The 14,187-nt window shown below is 43.9% G+C and overlaps 1 protein-coding gene across 4 annotated transcripts in view; it reads right to left on the minus strand.

Moving 5' to 3' along the window:
- Positions 1 to 14,187, minus strand: part of LOC115178772 (son of sevenless homolog 1) — an 81,739-nt gene that overhangs the window by 44,797 nt on the left and 22,755 nt on the right. For all 4 annotated transcript variants that reach the window (XM_029740079.1, XM_029740081.1, XM_029740080.1 and 1 more), the window contains exons 4-9: positions 9,289 to 9,453; positions 6,557 to 6,766; positions 6,300 to 6,443; positions 5,570 to 5,680; positions 4,961 to 5,059; positions 845 to 972 (exon numbers count right to left, since the gene is read on the minus strand). In XM_029740079.1, the coding sequence (XP_029595939.1) occupies positions 845 to 972; positions 4,961 to 5,059; positions 5,570 to 5,680; positions 6,300 to 6,443; positions 6,557 to 6,766; positions 9,289 to 9,453 (857 nt within the window). The remainder of the gene's footprint in view (positions 1 to 844; positions 973 to 4,960; positions 5,060 to 5,569; positions 5,681 to 6,299; positions 6,444 to 6,556; positions 6,767 to 9,288; positions 9,454 to 14,187) is intronic.

Consider the following 14,187-nt stretch of genomic DNA (forward strand, 5'->3'; position numbering starts at 1 on the left):
TCCTATGTGTGTCACCATCCCCACGTTCCCGCCAAAGTATGGGGTGCAAAGACATACCGTAAGATAAGCCATCCTTTCCCCATGAAAAATAAACAAAAAAACAACTAAAAAGAACAGCAAAGGGGTAATCTTTTTGTTGTTTATACCCTATGTCCTCCACTCAAGTAAAGAACGAGCGACAACCGCATGTAACCAAAAAAACACCCTGTTTTCTTCACCAATACAAAAGGAGGGATGGAGATAAAAATGGTCCGCAAGGTCTGGATGCTAAAGTCCACTGTTGAAAGCAAGGGAATTCTTTTTTTTTCCCCCCTTTCAAATTCTCTCACCTTTTTTTTCTCAAAGCCGGGAACAATAATACCAGAACAGGACAGCCCAATTCCTGACACAACTTCCCTCCGACAACACAGTGGCGAGCCCCCCTCCAACCCTCTCCCTCCCTCCCACGAGTCTATTTTAGGTACAGAGGGAAACTCAGAACTGAGCTAAGGGTGGGGGGTGTGCAGAGGATGGGAGGAGTACACCAATGAGGCAGTAGTATGAATTGCTGTGTGTGTGTTAGTGTGGGTGTCTATTGTGAGGTGTGTATTGTGCTGTGCAAGTGTTAACGCCTCTTTGAGCATATATAGTGCACATAATGAGTCATATCCACCTTTTGGTGCTTGTCTGGTCTGTGCCATTATGTGTGTGTGAGATATCTTTCCATATTTTGCTTGTGGATTTCTATTATTGTGTGTGCATATGTATTGTGTGTGTCAGAGCTAGCTTTGTATCTTCTTGGGTAAAGAGAACCAGGTGTGGATGGACCAGGAGGGGTTGTAAAAGTTGGCGCTCCCCTGCCTACCTCAGCCTCCTCTTAGCCATGTTCTTGGAGCAGATCCTCTCCATGCTACTCTGCAGATTGAGCAGCGCCGTGATGGCCTGCTTCAGACACTCCTTGTCCTCCTCATCCTCACTTTTCTCCTCTAGTTGCTGTGGAAAGGAGGGGGGAGAGGGGATGGGGAAGAGAAAGAGGGGTAGAGAACAAAATGTTGGATCAGGTGGTTTTGCTGGTAGGGGGAGTCTAGTGAAGGATCATGATGCGGTATAAGGCCAAACTCATGAGCGAGATTACAGCTGAGAAAAATAAAAAAAAACTCTCCCTCTCCATCATTCTCTCATTCCCAACCCCCTCAACTCTAGTGTTTCCCCTTAATTCTTACTTTCTTGAGCAACAACCAAGGAACAAAATGGCTACCAACATTGAACTAACACCACATGACACTTTGGGAAATACCACGCAAGTCTCGCCCTCCTTCTTTATATATACAGTCGGTGTCAAAAGTTGAGAATGACACAAATATTAATTTTCACAAAGTTTGCTGCTTCAGTGTCTTTAGATATTTGTGTCAGATGTTACTATGGAATACTGAAGTATAATTACAAGCATTTCATAAGTGTCAAAGGCTTTTATTGACAATTACATGAAGTTGATGTAAAGAGTCAATATTTGCAGTGTTGACCCTTCTTTTTCAAGAGCTCTGCAATCCGCCCTGGCATGCTGTCAATTAATTTCTGGACCACATCCTGACTGATGGCAGCCCATTCTTGCATAATCAATGCTTGGAGTTTGTCAGAATTTGTGGATTTTTGTTAGTCCACCCGCCTCTTGAGGATTGACCACACGTTCTCAATGGGATTAAGGTCTGGGGAGTTTCCTGGCCATGGACCCAAAATATCGATGTTTTGTTCCCCGAGCCACTTAGTTATCACTTTTGCCTTATGGCAAGGTGCTCCATCATACTGGAAAAGGCATTGTTCGTCACCAAACTGTTCCTGGATGGTTGGGAGAAGTTGCTCTCGGAGGATGTGTTGGTATCATTCTTTATTCATGGCTGTGTTCTTAGGCAAAATTGTGAGTGAGCCCACTCCCTTGGCTGAGAAGCAACCTCACACATGAATGGTCTCAGGATGCTTTACTGTTGGCATGACACATGACTGATGGTAGCGCTCACCGTGTCTTCTCCGGACAAGCTTTTTCCGGATGCCCCAACAATCGGAAAGGGGATTCATCAGAGAAAATGACTTTACCCCAGTCCTCAGCAGTCCAATCCCTGTACCTTTTCCAGAATATCAGTCTGTCCCTGATGTTTTTCCTGGAGAGAAGTGGCTTCTTTGCTGCCCTTCTTGACACCAGGCCATCCTCCAAAAGTCTTCGCCTCACTGTGCGTGCAGATGCACTCACACCTGCCAGCTGCCATTCCTGAGCAAGCTCTGTACTGGTGGTTCCCCGATCCCGCAGCCGAATCAACTTTAGGAGACGGTCCTGGCGCTTGCTGGACTTTCTTGGGCGCCCTGAAGCCTTCTTCACAACAATTGAACCGCTTTCCATGAAGTTCTTGATGATCTGATAAATGGTTGATTTAGGTGCAATCTTACTGGCAGCAATATCCTTGCCTGTGAAGCCCTTTTTGTGCAAAGCAATGATGACGGCACATGTTTCCTTGCAGGTAACCATGGCTGACAGAGGAAGAACAATGATTCCAAGCACCACCCTCCTTTTGAAGCTTCCAGTCTGTTTTTCGAACTCAATCAGCATGACAGAGTGATCTCCAGCCTTGTCCTCGTCAACACTCACACCTGTGTTAACGAGAGAATCACTGACATGATGTCAGCTGGTCCTTTTGTGGCAGGGCTGAAATGCAGTAGAAATGTTTTTTGGGGGGATTCAGTTCATTTGCCTGGCAAAGAGGGGCTTGGCAATTAATTGCAATTCATCTGATCACTCTTCATAACATTCCGGAGTATATGCAAATTGCCGTCATACAAACTGAGGCAGCAGACTTTGTGAAAATTAATATTTGTGTCAAAACTTTTGGCAACGACTGTGCATTCGATTTTTCAGACCCCTTGATTTTTTTTACAGCCTTATTCTAAAATGTATCAAATATTTTTTTTCCCCTCATCAATGTACACACAATACCCCATAATGACAAATTGAAAACAGGTTTTTAGAAATGTTTGCAAATATATATATATATATGCAAAACTTTCTAAAAACCTGTTTTCACTTTGTCATGCAAAGTCCCTCTTTGCCATGCAAATGAACTGAATCCCCCAAAAACATTTCCACTGCATTTCAGCCCTGCCACAAAAGGACAAGCTGACATCATGTCAGTGATTCCCTCGTTAACACAGGTGTGAGTGTTGACAATGGAGATCACTCTGTCATGCTGATTGAGTTCAAATGCTGATTGTCTTGCTGATTGAGTTCGAAAAAAAGAAATACCTTATCATTCACACCCTTTGCTATGAGACTCAACATTGAGCTCAGGTGTATCCTGTTTCCATTGATCATCCTTGAGATGTTTCTACAACTTGGAGTCCACCTGTGGTAAATTCAATTGATTGGACATGATTTGGAAAAGGCACACACCTGTCTATATAAGGTCCCACAGTTGACAATGCATGTCAGAGCAAAAACCAAGCCATGAGGTTGAAGGAATTGTCCGTAGAGGTCCGAGACAGGATTGTGTTGAGGCACAGATCTGGGGAAGGCTACCCAAAAATTACTGCAGCATTGAAAGTCCCCAAGAACACAGTGGCCTCCATCATTTTTAAGTGAAAGAAGTTTGGAATCACCGAGACTCTTCCAAGATCTGGCCGCCCAGCCAAACTGAGCAATCGGGGGAGAAGGGCCTGACCAGGAACCCGATGGTCACTCTGACAGAGCTCCAGAGTTCCTCTGTGGAGATGGGAGAATCTTCCAGAAGGACAACCATATCTGCAGCCCTCCACCAATCTGGCCTTTATGTTAGAGTGGCCAGACGGAAGCCACTCCTCAGTAAAAAGGCACATGACAGCCCGCTTGGACTTTGCCAAAAGGCAGCTAAAAACTCTCAGACCATGAGAAACAAGATTCTCTGGTCTGATGAAACTAAGATTGAACGATTTGCCCTGAATGCCAAGCGCCATGTCTGGCAGAAACCTGGCACGGTCCCTAAGGAGAAGCATGGTGGGGTTCAGCGGCAGGGACTGTGAGACCAGTCAGGATCGAGGGAAACATGAATGGAAAAAAGTACAGAGAGATCCTTGATGAAAACCTGTTCCAGAACACCCAGGACCTCAGACTGGGGTGAAAGTTCACCTTCCAACAGGACAATGACACTGAGCACACAGCCACGACAACACAGGAGTGGCTTCGGGACAAGTCTCTGAATGTCCTTGAGTGGCCCAGCCAGAGCCCGGACTTGAACCCGATTGAACATCTCTGGAAAGACCTGAAAATAGCTGTGCAGTGACGCTCCCTATCCAACCTGACAGAGCTTGAGAGGATCTGCAAAGAGGAATGGGAGAAACTCCCCAAATACAGGTGTGCCAAGCTTGTAGCCTCATATCCAAGAAGACTCAAGGTTGTAATTGCTAGTTCAACTGTCGTCCCTATCAGAAACTGAAATATAAGCTTGTTTTACTCCATTGTTTGCAAACAAACACTATATAGCCTCAAAACATGGTTAAAACGATCATGTTGATCTCATGGATGTCAAGTCCTTGAATCCATAGGTCTGTCTATGAATTTGAGAGTGGTTACATTTCTCCTGCCCCATCCCTTAACTGGGACCCCTTAGTTGTTGTTTTGAACTGCATTATTTTAAGAAAAACATTGAGATTCCACATCCACTGTGGGCTGGTGGATCATTGTCAGGGAAAAACCAGCCCCCTGCATCCATCAAAGGCATTCAGATCCATATACAGTACCTTCGGTAATACTTAAACAACATATTTATACACTATTATTATTAAACGTTATAATATATGCCATTTAGCAGACTCCTTCATCCAAACGCGACTCCCAGTCCGGCGTGCATACATTTTACGTATGGGTGGCTCTGTGAATCGAACCCACAATCCTGGCAATGCAAGTGCCATGCTCAACCAATTGAGAGAGAGGACCACATTATGAATCCTCACACATGCTTACCTTTAAGATCTCGAAATAGTGGAGACAATGATAGACGGGTGTGAGGAGCAACCGGGGCAGGACGTACTGGACTGCTTCCTTAAAGCCTTCGCATATAGACTGGGGAGTCAGAGACAGACAGAGATGAGGGTTAACTTAGGCAGGTAATAAAGTGTCAAATCTTATCAAGGTATATAGACCAGTGATACGCAAACAGTGGTCTGGGGGGGGGGGATTCTTAAACAAACAAATGTCTTACTTTAGGGAAAATCCACCCCAGAAAGGGCCAATCACATTTGTAGTATCTCAGATTGTTCTGGCAATTCTCACAGGAACTGCATTGGGTGGGATGTTTGACATGCTTTTTACATTTTAAATCACAATAATTTTTTAAAATCATGAATAAAGTGTATATTTTATGACCTTTTTAGACCTATACATGCCTCCTGTAAGACCTTATGATCCATGAACTGTACATGATGCCAACATCTTGATGCAATTATACTCCTTTATAATGTGCTCTAAAATATGGAGTATGTCTAGATTCTGAAATACAATTGTTCACATTAATTCTAGCACAACGACACCAAGACGCTGTCTGTATCACGTACGGCTCATGATACCTCTTACCTGGAGGTAGAAGGCAGCTTTCGGTTTAGACAACTGGTTGAGGAAGTGATCGTGGAAGCCAGTCCGCAGGATGTCTTGAGCATATGTCTCGTAGGGGTCGAAGGCCAGCTCCTGGAAATAAAAAGAAAGCTGTATCAAATGTCATGTGTTATAACAGTCGTGCTGCTGACACTGGCCACAACCATAGGGTGTAAGTGGGGTCTGTGAATGACAAGTAACCTTGCCTGGGACCTGAAGACTTGCGTTAGCTCCCTGAGCTAATGTCTAGGTCCGAAGCTTAAGCTCGGCGGACTAACACAGCCTTGTGGTGCACAGGAGCAATGTATTTTCAGACACAGGTGTAAGTGTAACAGAAGTGGTTCAGTGAACCACACTTGTGTAATGAGCAACCTTGCCTGGTACCTGAAGTTTCATGTTAGCTCCCCAGTCTTTGGGTGCCCAGGAGCAATTTATTTGCAGAAACAGCACACCCACCCACACACACAATATATATGCTTGTAAACACATACACACACATCCCCACAAACACACTTTTTTGCAGACAGCAATTTCTTAACACAGACAGCTTCACACACACATGCATAACAACCCCCCTCCTCACAACCACACACCTACCTTGGCTAGGTCTTTGAAGCAGCTGCTCATCACAAACAAGCTGGGCTCCCACAAACACCACATATACACGCACGCACGCACGCACCCACCCACAAACACACCCCCACACACCAACCTCAGCCAGGTCTTCAAAGCAGCTGCCCACCAGCGGGTGTGGGCTCCCCTCATCTGTCATCTCCACCGTGTCTTCAATAAGGCCCAGCAGCTTAAGGGTGACCTCGTGGATGTCCACGATGCGGCTGAAGATGTTCTCCACGTCCTGCAGGGGGTAGTAGAGAGGAGGAGAGAGAGAGAGAGAGGATGAGAGACAGGGAATTAAGGAAGGGGAGGGAGGCAGCGAGTCCATCTCCATCTACCGCCATCACTACTCACATGGTGGGAGAAGAGCATGGCGTCGGAGGTGAAGGGCTCGCGGAACACCTTGATGATGAGGTTGAGGTCGCGCAGGTACTGTCGGACCTCGGCCATGAAGGTCTTGACCAGGTCGTAGTAGGTCTGCTCCTCATTGGTGGATGGCTCCTCGTCCATCAGGGGGAAACCGCTGATGTCCTCCTCGTCCTGGTGGAACATGTCCATCAGAACCTGGAGATGGGGGAATAGAAGTGGCCAAACATATTCTTACCAATTACACAAAGAGAGTGTTCTAGACCACTTTTTGCTCCCGAGTGACGCAGCGGTCTAAGGCACTGCACCTCAGTGCAAGAGGCATCACTACTGTCCCTGGTTCAAAACCTGGCTGTATCATATCCGGCTGTGATTGGGAGTCCCATAGGGTGGCGCACAATTGGACCAGCGTCGTCCAGGTTTGGCCGGAGTAGGCCGTCATTGTAAATAAAAATGTGTTCTTAACTGACTTGCCTAGTTAAATAAAAATAAATGATTAATTATAGGTTGAATAGTCACACAGAGGGACATCAGCATAGATACCAGGTTGGAGTCAATTCCATTTTAGTTCAGTCAATTTAGGGAGTAAACTGAAATTCCAATTCCAATTTTCTTCAGTAATTTTCTATAAAGAAAATGTGAAATTGGAATTTCAGTTTACTTCCTGAATTGAAATAGATTCTGAGACCAAAGCTTAGAAGCAAGCGCGAGCACACACACACACACACACACACACACACACACACACTCGCTCATTCAGCTGGCATTCTTCATCAGCTTATGTTCAGAAATGACCCTATGGACTCCAGCTTTAGCGGAATATTGGCCAGTCAGTGTGGTTCCTGGGCCTTCTCACCATCACACACCACCAGCCATACTAAGGCCAACAACAACAATAGCGTTTACAAGCTAATCTAATTTCATACTCATAGCAACATAAAAAAGGGACAATCTGGGATTGGTACAGTCATTGAATCTTGAAGAATAACACTTACAGTGGGGAGAACAAGTATTTGATAACCTGCTAAATCGGCAGTGTTTCCTACTTACAAAGCATGTAGAGGTCTGTAATTTTTTATCATAGGTACACTTCAACTGTGAGAGACGGAATCTAAAACAAAAATCCAGAAAATCACATTGTATGATTTTTAAGTAATTAATTTGCATTTTATTGCATGACATAAGTATTTGATCACATACCAACCAGTAAGAATTCCGGCTCTCACAGACATGTTAGTTTTTCTTTAAGAAGCCCTCCTGTTCTCCACTCATTACCTGTATTAGCTGCACCTGTTTGAACTCGTTACCTGTATAAAAGACACCTGTCCACACACTCAATCAAACAGACTCCAACCTCTCCACAATGGCCAAGACCAGAGAGCTGTGTAAGGACATAAGGGATAAAATTGTAGACCTGCACAAGGCTGGGATGGGCTACAGGATAATAGGCAAGCAGCTTGGTGAGAAGGCAACAACTGTTGGCGCAATTATTAGAAAATGGAAGAAGTTCAAGATGACGGTAAATCATCCTCGGTCTGGGGCTCCATGCAAGATCTCACCTCGTGGGGCATCAATGATCATGAGGAAGGTGAGAGATCAGCCCAGAACTACACGGCAGGATCTGGTCAATGACCTGAAGAGAGCTGGGACCACAGTCTCAAAGAAAACCATTAGTAACACACTATGCCGTCATGGATTAAAATCCTGCAGCACATGCAATGTCCCCCTGCTCAAGCCAGCGCATGTCCAGGCCCGTCTGAAGTTTGCCAATGACCATCTGGATGATCCAGAGGAGGAATGGGAGAAGGTCATGTGGTCTGATGAGACAAAAATAGAGCTTTTTGGTCTAAACTCCACTCGCCGTGTTTGGAGGAAGAAGGATGAGTACAACCCCAAGAACACCATCCCAACCGTGAAGCATGGAGGTGGAAACATCATTCTTTGGGGATGCTTTTCTGCAAAGGGGACAGGACGACTGCACCGTATTGAGGGGAGGATGGATGGGGCCATGTATCGCGAGATCTTAGCCAACAACCTCCTTCCCTCAGTAAGAGCATTGAAGATGGGTCGTGGCTGGGTCTTCCAGCATGACAACGACCCGAAACACACAGCCAGGGCAACTAAGGAGTGGCTCCGTAAGGTCTCAAGGTCCTGGAGTGGCCTAGCCAGTCTCCAGACCTGAACCCAATAGAAAATCTTTGGAGGGAGCTGAAAGTCCGTATTGCCCAGCGACAGCCCTGAAACCTGAAGGATCTAGAGAAGGTCTGTATGGAGGAGTGGGCCAAAATCCCTGCTGCAGTGTGTGCAAACCTGGTCAAGACTAGAGGAAACGTATGATCTCTGTAATTGCAAACAAAGGTTTCTGTACCAAATATTAAGTTCTGCTTTTCTGATCTGTCAAATACTTATGTCATGCAATAAAATGCAAATTAATCATACAATGTGATTTTCTGGATTTTTGTTTTAGACTCCGTCTCTCACAGTTGAAGTGTACCTATGATAAAAATTACAGACCTCTACATGCTTTGTAAGTAGGAAAACCTGCAAAATCGGCAGTGTATCAAATACTTGTTCTCCCCACTGTATATAACTAGAAATTGTTTATTGGCATATATGGTCAGTGATGTCCTGCTGGGAGATCTCATTGTAGCTGATGTTGAAGACCCTCTTCATAATGCATTACAATACATTGTGATGCAAAACACAGGCGTTACTCTCACCTTATCGGCACACATGGCCACGGTGATGTCCTGCTGGGAGATCTCGTAGTGGCGGATGTTCCTCACGTAGTTCCCTGCCAGCTTCAGGATGTCTGCTGAGATGTACTCCAACACCGCCACAATGTACACCGACACCTGGTGGTCAATCTTGTACCCTAGTACCTCCTGAACAAGGGAGAGGAATTATGGGAAAATGTGTCCACAATGTACACGTACACCTACTGTACTGGTGGTTGATATTGTACCCTAGTGCCTCCTGAATAAAGAACAAGAATCATGGGGAAATGAATCATGGGTAAAAGCAGGGTCAATGTGGTTTGACTACTGTATAATCCAACCACTGTACTTTCAAACTAATGTAAACGGTGTAGGCCTAAATGGCCCACAGAATGCAGAATGTGCAGGGTAAGATTTCCTTTAAGCGTTTTAGTTACCGGTACACATCATTGAACAGTAATTGGGCACAATAGGTACTTTAATACTAATTAAGTAATATGAGATGGTTATGCAAGGTAATTAGCTAAGAATTGTATAAACCTGTGTTCTTAAAATGCTGTGAACCACAGTAATTATGTTGTTGCTGTACATTAATGTATATGTGTATTTCTAAAACAAAGAGCGCTAGCTCATAGCAAAAAGGTCTAAAGAATAAAAGTGGAAAATTCTTATCAAGTATCCAAAAAGAGGCATGGTTTTAAAGGTTGCTTGGTCACTCAAAGCATCTATGGTTAGGTGTTAGTTAGGCTTTACATTTTAGAATGATATAATTCCTTATTTAAAGGGGCAATAGGTGAAAGAATACAAAAATGTAATAGTGCAAAAAGTTTAGGTCTTTCAGAACTTTAAATCTTTTGTATTCTTTGAAGCATGGTCTAAATTAAGTTAATCTTTGCATCTCCTTGGAATTTTACTTCTCATGGTTTGAGTGCAAGTACCTTTTGAACGCTACAGCCACAATTCATTCTAGCCTGCGTGCAAACCCTCATACTTGCTTTCTACATTTCAACATACCCATCCCACAGCTTTCTACCAAAACGTTGTTATTGTTTCAACTGCAGATTGCCCCTTTAATATCATCTCAAAGTATTTGGCATGGGGGAAGACATTTTGTTAAGCATCACAGGTTCATCCTGGATTTTCAATAAGTGACCAATTCCACAACACAGTTCAACGTCTCCCTCTATTGGTCAGTATAGGTATTGTAAGAAAAGTGGGCAATACCTTTACTAGGGCTGTGGTCAGTAAGAACCAAAACAGAAAACATTTTTGGACAAAGAAAAGACAAAATGTGTATTTTGTTTATTGAGTCACTTTAAAACAGTCCAATCAATCCTTTTTCTGTTTCATAACATTGTCACTTTCTGAAGTGTAGAACACAGACATCAGTAACCGGGCCCTGCACAGGAGGATTACAACACTTTCAGATATACTGTGTAGAACAGCTAGAATGAATGAATAAATGAATATATGACAGACAGTCCTACCTGCAACATTCAGGACTTTTTACTGTGACTTCAGAACAAAGGATCCAAAGTATTCATACCCCATGATTTTTTACACATTGTGTTGAATTTTGATTTTGTGTCACTGATCAATACCCCATAACTTCAAAGTGGAATTGTTTTGAGAAATGTTTACAAATGAATAAAAAAGTAAAAGCTGAAATGTCTTGGGTCAATAAGTATTTAACCTTTTTGTTATGGCAAGCCTAAATAAATTCAAGGCTAAAAATGTGCTTAACAAGTCACATAATAAGTTGCATTGACTCACCTCGTGCAAAAATAGAAGTTTAACATGATTTTTAAATGACTACCCCATCTCTGTACCCCACACATACAATTAGTAAGGTCCCCCAGTCGAGCAATGAATTTCAAGCACAGATTAAACCACAAAGACCATCAAGGTTTCCCAATGGTTCGCAAAGGGCACCGATAGGTAGATGGGTAAAAAATAAAGCAGACATTGAATATCACTTTGAGCATGGTGCAGTTATCAATACACACAGTCACTACAAAGATACAGGTATCCTTCCTAACTCAGTTGCCGGAGAAGAAGGAAACAGCTCAGGGATTTCACCACATTGACAGTGGTGATTTTAGGAGAGTTACTGAGTGGAATGGCTGTGACAGCCATTAATGAAAATGGCGCCGACAGATACGGCTGCCATGCTTCTAGCTCTGATTAAACTTTGCAGTATTTGTTTTTTATGTGTTATTTCTTACATTATAAGCCCAGGAAATTTGTGTTATGAAATACAGCCGGGAAGAAGTTTTGGATATCAGAGCGGTGGTAACTCACCAGCATTACGACCAGGAATACAACTTTCCCTAATCGGATCCTTTGTTCGTACCCCCCAGGGCAATTGAACTGATTCAAGAGGCAGATCCAAAACACCGCCGGCGGAAAAGGAGGTACTCAGAGTGGACTTCTAGTCTGACTCAGGAGGCGTGCACACCATCCACCGCATCTGAGTATATTACTCGCTAATGTTCAGTCTCTGGATAATAAAGTTGACGAGCTCAGGGCGAGGATTTCCATCCAGAGAGACATCAGGGATTGTAACATACTCTGTTTCATGGAAACATGGCACTCTCGAGATATACATGCTTGTTGCTTGTTGAATGAACCTGTGGAACGGTCGTCAAGACACTAACAGCTTACAGACGGTAGGCAAAAAAGGTCACAGAAAACTTAGGACACTAAAGAGACCTTTCTACTGACTCTGAAACACCAAAAGAAAGATGCCCAGGGTCCCTGCTCATCTGCGTGAAAGTGCCTTAGGCATGCTACAAGGAGGCATGAGGACTGCAGATGTGGCCAGTGCAATAAATTGCAATGTCCATACTGTGAAACGCCTAAAACAGCGCTACAGGGAGACAGGACGGACAGCTGATCGTCCTCGCAGTGACAGACCACGTGTAACAACACCTGCACAGGATCGGTATATCCGAACATCATACCTGCGGAACAAGTACAGGATGGCAACAACAACTGCCCGAGGTACACCAGGAACGCACAATCCCTCCATCAGTGCTCAGACTGTCCGCAATAGGCTGAGAGAGGCTGGACTGAGGGCTTGTAGGCCTGTTGTAAGGCAGGTTCTCACCAGACATCACCGACAACAATGTCGCCTATGGGCACAAACCCACGGTAACTGGACCAGACAGGACTGCCAAAAAGTGCTCTTCACTGACGAGTCGCGGTTATGTCTCACTAGGGGTGATGGTCAGATTCGCTTTTATCATCGAAGGAATGAGCGTTACACGAGGCCTGTACTCTGGAGCGGGATTGATTTGGAGGTAGAGGGTCTGTCATGGTCTGGGGCGGTGTGTCACAGCATCATCGGACTGAGCTTGTTGTCATTGCAGGCAATCTCAACGCTATGCGTTACAGGGAAGACATCCTCCTCCCTCATGTGGTACCCTTCCTGCAGGCTCATCGTGACATGACCCTCCAGCATGACAATGCCACCAGCCATACTGCTCGTTCTGTGCATGACTTATGTCAGTGTTCTGCCATGGCCAGCGAAGAGTCCGGATCTCAATCCCATTGAGCACGTCTGGGACCTGTTGGATCGGAAGGTGAGGGCTAGGGCCATTCCCCCCAGAAGTGTCCGGGAACTTGCAGGTGCCTTGGTGGAAGAGTGGGGTAACATCTCACAGCAAGAACTGGCTAATCTGGTGCAGTCCATGAGGAAGAGATGCACTGCAGTACTTAATGCAGCTGGTGGCCACACCAGAAACTGATGTTACTTTTGATTTTGGTGTCCCATGGTGTTTATACTTGCGTACTATTGTTTGTACAGTGGAACGTGGTACCTTCAGGCGTTTGGAAATTGCTCCCATGGATGAACCAGACTTGTGGAGGTGTACCATTTTTTTTCTGAGGTCTTGGCTGATTTCTTTTGATTTTCCCATGATGTCAAGCAAAGAGGCAGTGATTTTGAAGGCAGGCCTTGAAATACATCCACAGGTACACCTCCAATTGACTCAAATTATGTCAATTAGCCTATCAGAAGCTTCTAAAGCCATGACATAATTTTCTGTTTTTTTACAAGCTGTTTAAAGGCAGTCAACTTTGTGTATGTAAACTTCTGACCCACTGGAATTGTGATACAGTGAATTATAAGTGAAATTATCTGGGAGGGGGGGCATTTATCGTTAGATATTCTCACAGACCAGATTTGCCCTAAGGGGCTTTATATAATTATAATGCAGGGTTAATAATAGAGGTTGACCGATTAATCAGAATGGCCGATTAATTAGGGCCGATTTCAAGTTTTCATAACAATCGGTAATCTGCATTTTTGGACACCGATTTTGGCCGATTACATTGTACTCCACGAGGAGACTGCGTGGCAGGCTGACTACCTGTTATGCAAGTACAGCAAGGTAAGGTGCTAGCTAGCATTAAACGTATCTACTAAAAAAAACAATCAATCTTAACATAATCACTAGTTAACTACACATGGTTGATGATATTACTAGTTTATCTAGCTTGTCCTGCGTTGCATATAATCGATGCGGTGCCTGTTAATTTAACATTGAATCACAGCCTAAATTAATTTTATTTATGTATTATATTAAGTTAAAATAAAAGTGTTCATTGTTCATTCAGTATTGTTGTAATTGTCATTATTACAAATATATTTATAAAAATCGGCAGCGGTTTTTTTTCAGGGTCCTCCAATAATCGGCATCGGCGTTGAAAAATCATAATCGGTCGACCTCTAGATAATAATAGTCGCTTGTAAGTAAGGATGCATTTATGAAAGGAAAATTACACGCACAAGAGACAGTGGTATATATTTTTATTCATCACAATTTTCTTTAACCAATTTTGGTCTTTAATCCAGGGCCGACAGACAAGTCCATAACTTTTTCTTTGTTACTGAAATTG

This window comes from Salmo trutta, chromosome 38 (assembly GCF_901001165.1).
Source record: "Salmo trutta chromosome 38, fSalTru1.1, whole genome shotgun sequence".
Classification (NCBI taxonomy): Eukaryota; Metazoa; Chordata; class Actinopteri; order Salmoniformes; family Salmonidae; genus Salmo; species Salmo trutta.